At 50.2% G+C, this 10,552-nt stretch overlaps 1 protein-coding gene across 5 annotated transcripts in view; it reads left to right on the top strand.

Annotated features, from left to right (window-relative positions):
• The first annotated feature begins 1,952 nt into the window (after positions 1-1,952).
• The window catches only part of HEG1 (heart development protein with EGF like domains 1), a 66,932-nt gene continuing 58,332 nt past the window's right edge, over positions 1,953-10,552 (top strand). For 2 of the 5 annotated variants that reach the window (XR_011141967.1, XM_068949115.1), the window contains exon 1: positions 8,630-8,934. Coding sequence is in view for 3 of the 5 variants with exons in the window: in XM_068949115.1 (XP_068805216.1) it covers positions 8,739-8,934 (196 nt within the window). In the remaining 2 variants the exon portion in view is untranslated. Of the gene's footprint in view, positions 5,150-8,629; positions 8,935-10,552 lie in introns of those variants that run through there. The other 3 variants (XM_068949114.1, XM_068949111.1, XM_068949110.1) reach the window with 3 other exon arrangements.

Genomic DNA, 10,552 nt, shown 5'->3' with positions numbered 1-10,552 from the left:
GTGTCATTTTGAATTGACCCATGTAGCTCGTGTGTGAGCACCAGGCTGTTGGAGCGTGGCAAAATGCCTGGCTGCGTCCCGTGCGAGTGCTGGAGACAGCAAACCACGATGGTAGTGAGACAGCAGAAGGCTGCCTTGGTTGCTGGTATAGTGAGACAGCAAATCTCTCTCACTCCTCAAAGCTTAAATATCCAAAGCTGATCATTGTTTTCGTGCCTAGAAAAGTGCATTTACACTTTTGTGTAAATGGGAACCATTGTGTAAATGGTTGTTGGGAACACTTCTGAGCAGAGTTCCCAACAACCAGTATGGTTCAGAGAGAATTATTCAGTGGTGGTTGGGTCAGCTGTCCCGTGTCCAGGTTCTCTCCTTGGGGAGGTCCTGAGGAAGCCAGAGAGGTACCTGCAGGAGATGTAGAGCTCTGGAGGGTGTGTGAACGTAGCCGTTGCTCCTGCCTACTGCTGTGTGTGCAGAGCACTTCACGCCTGTGGTTTCTCATCTTTGGGCTCAACGTGCTGCTCGTGGAGAAGCTTTCCCCAAAGTTTCTGCCTCCTCCGTTGGAATAACCAGCACAGCAGATACTAGATCCTTTCACCACACTGTAAGTATCAGCACTTGGTGTTTTCCTCCCATCATATTGGCAAGAGAGGAGTGTACGGCATAGGACTGGTATGGTTGCTGCCATTACACATTCTGAGTAAATCGGCTTTGCTATTTTATACTGGAAAAGAGATGTGTTGATCTTTCTTGGAGCGTTTGCTTTTGACATAATTAACAATAACTGTTGAGGGAAGCCTTGTAGAAGCTACTACCTCTGAAGCAACAGGGACAAATGGTGTCAGGGACACCGGTAAAAGGATTGGTTCTTTTCCGCCAATAATTCTGTTTCCACTTTTTTCCAGTATAAATCGAGAGCGTACCAGTTAGTGAGGTTGTACTTTTGAAAAGCCAGCGTCAGCAGAAAATCGAGGCTGTATTTTCTTTCCCCGGGCCACTGGCTTTGTGCAGATAAGGCCAAATAGTTGCGGTGATTTGGGGTACCCCAACCACATGATCAGAGCAGCCTTTTTTGAAATTTGTAGATGGTTTCTAATCCAATAACCCAACAGACTTGGTAACGTTTGAGACTAGATGAGTTAAGGCCACACTGGTATGCAGGCCTTTGCATAACAAATAAGTTTTTCCAAGGAAAAGAAAGAAAAGTAGTATTGCAGGAGAAGACCAGGGTGCATTGTTAAAAACAGCAGCAGGACTTGTTCTCAGTGGTAAAAACCTTCATTTTTATGTGCATCGAATTAGGTAAGAGGCATGCTCTCTTCACGTACTAAACAGTGCTGTAAATCAATGAAATAAAAAGTCTATAGCTTTTGTAGTACTCTCTTAAAAACGTGTGAAATCAGGGGTAGGAGTTTATCAGCTTAACATTTTATGGGTGAAAGGAAGGAAAGTGGGTGGGAATTCCCACTGTGGATGGCAATGTGTTACTTTTTCCCATCCTGGAGCCACACTGTGACTCTGGACCCTGTGGATTTCATGAAGATTCGATTTCCCTGAAGGTCTGTTTGGGACCCAGCTCTGAGCGTTATCTGTCCAGTACAAGTTGCAGTTTGGTTTTTACCATTATGAAAAGGGCCTCCTATCTTTTAAGCCATATAAGCTTTGTTATCATCCAAAATTATCTTCCTTTGGGTTCATGGGGTTTTTTTTTGAGAAATGAGAATGTTTTGTAGTGGGTCCAGGGTGTGAAAACATTTGTTTTTGAGAGATATGTGAACATAAAAGTTCTGTTTTGTTTTTTGAAGACTCTCAACTGTAAATTGGTGGATCTAGTTTTGACAGCTTCGTTTGTAGAAGATAAAAGCACAGAAGGTAGTGAAGTTTAAATATGTTATTACTCATGTTGCAGTAGTGCCCGGAAGCTTGCGCTGAGTTTGCGATCCCACAAGGCTGGCAAGTGTCTTGAACTCAAAATCTTCTGCCTCAGAAAAACTTGCAGTATGAATAGTCAAGACAGAAAATGGGCAGGAGAAAAGTGGTTTTGCTGCGATACTGGGATTAAGAGCTTCTTAGTTGGTATATATTGAAATCACCACACTGGATCAGGGTGTGTGTCATTAGGAGACTGCACGGGGAGAACCAAGCTCCTTAAATCCGTAGCTTAATTCAAACCCACCTTTTTTCTCCCTTCTTGCCTATCTCTCGGTCAACTTTGAGTTGCCTTGCATGTACTTTGCTGTGTTCAGTGGCCAAAAAGTCACACACTGGTGACATTCACATGTGCAGGTAGTCGTGATCCATAGAGCTGGAGGAAGAAGCAAAGGACCGTAACAAAATACATTAAAGAATTGAATCTGTAAATCCTACTGCTTAATTTAGTAACTGGGACAGTCTATGGCCAGTGAGACAGTATGTTTCACCAAGGTACTTCTGGGTCAGACGGACAGTTTTTTAAATGGTATCATACTTATACCTGCAATGTTAGAAGAGGAGATTTGCTGAACTGCAGTAGTCAAACCAGGATTATCATTTAAATTAGTGGGACACTAAGGCTACCTCAGTTATTGGGCTTGCCTGGTGAATTCTAGAAAGAGCAATTCCTGGGATAAAAGAGAGAAAATTAAAGGATTAGAGTCAACCTATAAATTTGGAAACTCCATGTAAAACAGGCGTGTAATGGATTTGCTTATGTTCCTGATATAACAGTGGCATATTGCTGAGGCCCAGATTTGGCGCAACAGCTTTGAGACCTGGGTCAAGGTGAGAGCTCAGTGCTTTTATGGAGGAGAGACTCTACCAGCAAACTTCTGAAATATATAGCTTTAAAGCAAAACTGCACGATACATCCGTTCCTACCTTCTGTTGCCTCTGGTGATGTTTTTCAAGTTATTTTTATGTACCTAATTCCCAAGCGTCTGGGTTGCCCGGGACTGAACTGACTTTTTTTTGCCGAAAGGCTGATGGAAACCGAGGTGCTCCGGGCTGGCAGCCAGGCGAACGGGAGCAGCCCGGGCACTTGGGCTCGGCAGCAGGATGCGGCCCCCGGGAGCCGCGGCAGGGCCTGGCGCTCTCGCCCATCTGGGCTTTGCCTCCCGCGTGCGACGGCGGAGTTTCAGCCGCAAATGGGAGCAGCTTGGTGCCGCGCGGACGGCTGCGGCGACGCTTTGAGAAACGAGACGGTAAAGAAGTGCACCTGTAACTTTATTGGATCCAAATGTTGCTCGTAAACGTTGGCAGGAGCTTCTCTGGGATGGAGGGGGGTTAGCGGTGCTGCTGTGCAGTGTTTTGCTCAGCTCTGAAATGGCTGGGTTTTTCTTAAGGCTATCCAAGCCAGAGCTTGGCTGAATAGGGTCTTGAAATAAAGAAATCAGAAATTTTAGGATTGCTTCTCACAAGATGGATTGAAACGGATGAATTTTTCCAGAAAATACAGGCTTTGTTTCCATTGACAGGATTCAAAAGGCGACATTTTTGACCGACAGATGTCTGATCGTTTTAATTTGTTGTGCGTTTTTTCCGTGAGGGATGAAAAGAGATCACAAGATCCGTATCCATCCCGACCTCCAAATGTCAAGTATCTGGAAGAAGCTGCTCCTAGGGGAGCTGCAAGCCAAGCATGACTTGTAAAAAATGAATCAGTAAAACAGCCCCTCCCTCCCCCAGTTTCAAGAAAAATGTTCAGGTGCTAAGTGCCTTTTGGATGATTGGGATCCATTAACGGGTAGCTTGCAACATAAAGAGGACGTGGTGAAGGTAATTAATTACTCAGTTAGGAACTATCTGTCCACTTTGGAAACTCAGGACTTTTAATAACAAATTCCGGGAGTAGAAAATATTCACTTTGTACCTTAATTCATCATCAGCCGAAAACTCGTCTGAGGTTTATGAGCCTGATCCAAGTTTTGGACAGATCTGGGCTGAGTTTCAAGTGAACTGTAGGAGTTTTGTGATATTGGCTGGAACTGTGAAAGGTTCCTATATAACTGAAGAAAAAGTGACCAATAAATTTAATCCGCTCAAAGTGTTGCAGAGATGCCTCTTCTGCAGAAACTCCTTTGTTTTTCAGTGATTTCAGACCGAAACAATGCAAAGCCTGGCAATTTCAGGCGCAGTTCTCCAGTCCCTCTGATGGGAACATGGAAATGAAGGTGAAATAAAAACAAACTGCATTTTTCTTCCCCCCAAACAGGGTGATGGATGGGAATCAATTAATTAGCATATAATATCATATACTATTATATTAGACACAGAGGCTTCCTGTGTTGCTGGGATTTTTTTTTTTAACTCTTTCCTGTGTTGAACGTGCTGATTGCTTTCAAATGAAAGCACTAAATGTAGTTGATACATAATTCTGGGAGACTTTTTAGGCCACAGCCACTTTCAGCAGGATGTTGTGACATTATTTTACGTCAGGGTGTACCTGGTGCGTTTGACTCCCCGGTCACATGGTACCATTTCATGCATTTAAACCTTCAGTTAGTTGCACGTTCTTAAAAACCAGGGGGCAGCACCCTCGGCCTTCAGCTCTCTGCTGCCTTATAACGATTATTTCGGGGCGCGCTAGCGAAGCGCGCAGTGAAGCAGAGATGCCACAGGGATAAACAACTCCAGAGCCGCGCGGCAAAAACCCGGGCGCCTGGTGGCCTATGCTGAGCTTTCATGCTCACAGGAGCATCTAACAGCCACCTTCACCCTTGCAGGAAACGGTCTCTATTAATTTTCCTCTGTCTTTTAAGCCTTCGAATGACGCTTGCTTGGTGCTTCCAAACTTTTCTCTGCAACCCCAGGAGACAGAAATGTATCCCTTCAAAAAAAAAAAAAAAAAGAGCAAGGTTTTTCCGTGTTTTCATGGGACTGCTGGAGGTGAGGCTTAAAAATATCAAAGCTCATCATAAATTGACTTCTTCAGTGCAGGAATATTCCTTACTGAAGTGGTTAGGGCAGACAGAAAATAACATGGTAGAAAAACATAGCAGCTTTTGAATTTACAGCCCCGGAAACTGGACAGATGAGGCAGCTGGTGGAGGAAGGGGCTGCATCTGGGAAGTATGAAACTGCCTAAATATTGGTGTTTCCTTTCCAGGTGCCTGTGAAGAAAATGCTGTTCAGGACTGGTACCACGATGGAGAGGGGAGAAGAAGTTTTTCTTACGGTAAATCCTTGTTTAAATGTAGTCACTCACCTTGCAGCACTTTTGTCCCAGCTAGTGAGCACCACGGCCGCGGCGCTGCTGCTTTTACTGCCCTGCAGGCTGCCAAAGACAAATCCTGGAGCCCCGCTCGGAGCCCCAGTCACATCCCAGGACACAGCCCGTCCTCGGCGTTTCCACCTATATTAAGCTTAACCAGCGTATGGCCGGTTCAAGGATAGCGTGGTCCCCGTAGCGCGTTTCTGAACGTTTGGTTCAGCAGCGCAGCGTTACAGCAGCTCTTGCAGTTTGTTCATGCTTTTAATGGGAATCTTGGGAGGGGGGTTTAGCCGCCCCCCCGGCAAGGTTTGGATCAGGTCTGCCGCCGTCACTGCTTTTAAAGTCAGCAGCAAAGCCCAGTGGGTCACGGTAAGCACGGCGGACGCACGGGGGGGACGGAGACATTCGATACCGCCACAGCGCTCCTCAGGGTTATTCTTTCAGTAACATTTATTTTGCATGCGCGTGCTTCTGATTTTGTTCTCCATGTGCCTGTTGAGTAAAACAGTAGGAACAATTTATTGAGACTTTTTGGAAAAGCATTTGGTATCGTGCTTCCTGCTTGTTGGATTTACAGCCTCGGAGGATGCAGTAAGAGTGGCAAGCGGCTGCATGGCTTATAAATGAGGGGAAAGTCCCTCGGAAAAGGGAAGGACCAGCGCTCCCGACTCAGCGCTATGACCCTATGGTCGAGTTCAGTTTGAGAATAAGTGGACGCAAGAGCACAGCTTTGAGCTACACCTATTTTATGTCGGGGCTGGTTTTAGCTTTTATTTGCGTCAAGCTGTTCTGCCGACATACTGTAGACCTTGGACAAGATTTTTTTGCCCCTACTTCCTCACCTGTATAATATAGTTAAGATATGTAATAAAGTGTGGCGTTTGTTTGTTAGTAATGACTTCCATTCCAGGGACTGACAAAAACTTTCTGGAGAATCATAATTAATGCTAGCATTATTTACTACCTTAAGGATGAGAAACGTGGAGTCCAATGTTTTGTGTATCAAGACACCGTCAAGCATTTGAGTTGCTGCTCTATCTCCCTATGCCATCTCCCAAAACATCAAAATACTTTGCAGCTCTTAACACGAGCTTTAACTCAATCCCATGATGGCACATTACTTAGCTGAATTTCGGTATTTCTATCTTATTGATGAGAATGCTTTCTTTTACACATCCTATTCCATAAAGAATGAAAAAGTGAATTGGCATAGGTTGAAGGAGCCAGAAGATATACCCTGTGCAGATCCTGCATGGGTAGCAACCCTTCTGCTTGATGGTAAGTGGCTGCAGCCTCTTGCTCACTCAGATATCCCCAGTGGCCGAGACCGGGACGTTTCCTTGTGTAATTAGAAGTGTCATTGTGATTTGTTTGTGCTTCCGCTCCCTAACACGCGTAGTACTTGCAGAACTGTCAATAGCTTGAATCGTTCCTCGCGTTTAACCAAATTTTATGCAAGAAGATACCAAAAGCTGTAGGGAAGAGAATGGAGTTATAGAGGGATTCCTCGAAGGCTGCATTTTCCAGTATTATTATGCAAGCCACAGAGGGCAGATTTCTGTGTGCTACCCTGCAGAGCCGTGGGCTTGGCTGAGGTGTATGGAAAGGAGCAGAGCCCATGGGCATGTTCGAAGAAAAGCGTAATAGCAGGGGAGACTAAGTCTCCGAGTCTCGGGGGGGGATCAAGACAACTTGCTTGTGTGTGCTCATCAGTGCCATCTTTTGGGTGGAAAGAGGCCTTCTGGAGTGTTTGTCAGCGTTCGTCAGGCTATCGACTACTGGCTTTTGCTTTTCGTTAAGTGAACCTCAGAAATAAGGGGGGGGGGGGTGGACCAAATCAGTGTCTTGTCCAAAGCTGCAGCCACAGATATCTAGATGGTCCTGGATTTCGTGCATTGCAAAGCACCGTTACAGTCACCTCTGCTGGGAAACACTGGATTCTGCTTGGGTGCCTTCAGCTTGTGGAAATTAAACCTGATTGGGAAATAGCTCGAGGGAAAAGCAAAGGGCGCACCAGTGGCACATAGGCAGAGAGGCTGCCGATGCGCGGAGGTTGGTTTGCTCGGAAAGCCGGAGCTCAGCAGGGACTGCGAGCCTGGTGCGGGGCTGCCCGCAGCCTGGGTGAGACCTGCTCCTTTGTGCGCTCGCTCCCAACGCGAGGGTGAAGTTGTGAGCGGTAATTTTAGAACAATAAAGGGAAATGCTCTACCTCGCATACAACTGGCCTGTGAAATTTGCCACTGCGAGAAGCTGCAGCCTGAAATGCTGCTGCTGGAATTTAAAACAGAGAGCAGGTTAGCTTTATAAGCAATAAAAGATTTGAAGTGATTTGGCAAGGGCTTGATCTTGCCAGAAGGCAGCCTCAATGGGGATTAAGTCTGGGGCTATCTAATGCTCGCCATGTTCCTCTGTAAAGAAACTTTTCAGGCTTGCAGAGCGTTGCACAACCGGGCAGGTTTTCATCCGCTTCAGAAGCTGTTTGGTCGCAGCCAGACGCATGGGATTGGGCTCGATAGATCGCTGGCTTCCTGCAGCATGCGACCGCCTCCGTCGCGCTGTAACTCAAATGCAGCCCCAGAAGCATAACAGGGCTGGCTTGCGTTTAGAAACCAGTGGGACCGGGGAAGGGCAGGGGGGTACGGTGGCGTGCAGGAGCGAGTTATTGCAGCATTGCTCTTTTGGCCCGGTCCCAGCGCGATCCAATGTGTATATTGCCTGGAAACTTAAACAGGATAACGCTACCCTTTCTAGCAAAAGGCGCCTATCTTGCAGCTGGGCTTCTATTCCGGGAGCGGAATAAATCCCGTTGCAGTAGATCACTACTAGGTGGCCACGTTATGTGTAACCTCCGCGGATCGCTTCCTTGGCCGGCGAGCGGCCGGGCACGGAGGAAAGGCTGTGGCGTTATTGTGCCTGCGAGGAGCAGGGGGGAGCCGCTTTGGTTTCCTGCCTTGAAACTTTGCTGGTCGCGTTGGGGCAGGGTGTCACCTCTTTCTGGGCCCTGGGGTGATGTTTGGGCTCGGGGGGGGGGGGCGGGGGGGAGTGCCTGGTGGCACGCGGGGTCCACTTGAAACATAAAGCAGTTACTGCGGGAGGGGGGGAAAAAAAGGGGGGGGGGAGCAGCGAACAGCGCGCGCCGCCTTAGGGCGCTGCGGGGCGCGGAGCGGCGGGCGCGGAGCGGCGCGGAGCGGGGCGGGGGGGCGGCCGAGCCCCCGGGCAGGGCAGCGCCGCGCCGCGCCGGGCCGGGCCGTGCGGGCCGCGGCTCCGGTGATGTCAGGCTCGAGGAGGAGCCTGGGCCGCCTCTGCCCTTTTACTTTCGGGCGCCGGCACTTGGCCGCAGGCTGCTGCCGCCGCCGCCGCCGCCGCCGCCGCCGCTATGGGCACCCGGCGCTCCTAGGGCCGGGGCGGCCGCTCCGGCTCCTCCGGCTCCTGCCCCGCCGCCGCCCCGGGGAGGGGAGGGTGGGGGGGGGCCGTGGTGAATTCCCGACCCCACCGCCGCCCGCCGGCTCGCTGATCGCCCCCGCGCCGGGGGCATGTGAAGCCGCCCCGCGCCATGCCGGCAGCCTGCAGCCGCCTCCTGCTGCTGCTGCTGCTGCTGCTGCTGTTGGCGCTGGCCCCGCCGGCGGGGTCGCTGCCCCTCGCCTCCCCCCGCCGCCTTCCTCCTTCTCCTCCTCCTCCTGCTGCTGCTGCTGCTGCTCCGCCGCCTGCCCGCAGCCGGCCCTGCTCGCCGCCCGCCGCGGGACGCGCCGGTGAGTGCCCCGAGGGGGCCGGGGCGGGCGGGGGGCGGCGGAGGAGGCTGCCGGGGCCGCGGGGTCCCTGCGCCGAGAGCGCTGTGCAGCGCGGGGTGGCCGAGGGCTTGAGCGTGATGGATCCAGAGCGGGGACGGGGACGGGGACATCCTTGCAAAGACGTTGCTTGTTTTGCAGCCGCGCAGGCTGAGCCGCAGCAACTTCGGCAGAGGAGGGGGGAGCAGCCCCGGGCCGGAGCGGCCGCCCGCCCGAGGTGGGCGCAAGGCGCCCGCGGTGCCAGCTCCGCGCCGGAGCCGCCTCTTTTCCCTCGCCCCGGCCGGCGCTAACCCGCGCCCGGCGGTGGGGGCAGGTGCCTTCGGGAGGCTAAAAATACCCTCTCGGCTCCTCACATCGGTCCCTTAGCAAATCGCGTTGTCGCCGTGCCGTCATGAGGAGCAGTGACTGGGTCGGGGCTTTATCGATAGCTCGGAATTTGGTTTCGGCGCAGGCAGAGAGAGAGAGGATAGACCAGCCCGTGTTTTTCACAGAACAAACGGAGCTAGTTTTAATTGCCACCCAGTAAATGGATTTACTTGTTTTCCAAAGAAGACGCATCGCTCTGAGGATGACTGATTCTTCTGCCTTTGAAAAGCTGGTGCCAGATTTCTGTAGGTGTGGTAAAGAAATCCAGTACGTCAAAACGTGGCTTCGTAGGTTAGAAGTCCAGAAGGGGTGACTTGTACACCTGCCCTCCCGCCTGAAAGGGACCACAGAATTTCGCCTCTTAGTTTCTGATGTAAAGAGAATTTCATACATTGCTTGTCAGGGTTCAAATTACTTTCATACAGCTATATGATTTCAGGAAACATGACCAAACTACTTTTATAACATGTTAGTTTTCTTCACCTACGCAAAGTATGCCTTCGTAGGGTGTATCCACGTGAAACAAAATGTGTTTTTGGGTACCTCATTAGGACGTACCCTGCAGTGGATGAGAAAGCGCCTGGCAGCGTTTGCGTGGGAATAGCCTGGTGACTAGGATACTGCCCTGAAATTAGAGAGGTTTGGGTCTGTTCCCAGCTCAGCCACAGAGCTCTTTGTGTCACTTCAAGTGTCAGTTTGCCCTCCGAAACGGGTGAGAGTAATGCTACCTTACCTGCCATGAACATTGTAAAGATAAAATCTGCCACTGACTGCCCAGTCCTCAGCTATTATTTGATGAGAGCTGTGTAAATTCCTCGGTGGCTAGAAAAAAATATTTAATTTCATCTCAGATTTCTATCAGGCATCTTTTCCTGTGACCTTGATGACTCCTGAGCGCCAGCGGAGGAATGCGTTTCCTTTGTTCGAGCCTGAAAAGCTCGGACTCTCTGTCCGCACGCAGGAAAATAAATTTGTCTGGATGCGAGTGTCTGCCGGCCCCGCTCGGCCCGTTAAGCGTTTGCCCCAGCGTGTCTGTGCCTGGCACCTGCGGGTGCTCGTGAATCATGTCGCTCCTAATCCGGGAGGAAGAGGGGACACCGTGGCCAAGAAGTGATAAATAGCACGGTGGCGGCTGGATCCCTCGCAAACGACGTAATAAATTACGTTATGTCCTGACAGCTGCAGCTCGCTCGGTGTTAGCTACAGCTCTGTGCGT

Source organism: Struthio camelus, chromosome 6 (genome assembly GCF_040807025.1).
Source record: "Struthio camelus isolate bStrCam1 chromosome 6, bStrCam1.hap1, whole genome shotgun sequence".
Classification (NCBI taxonomy): Eukaryota; Metazoa; Chordata; class Aves; order Struthioniformes; family Struthionidae; genus Struthio; species Struthio camelus.
The sequence above is the reverse complement of the archived record's forward strand: the minus strand, read 5'-3'. Positions and strand labels throughout refer to the sequence as shown.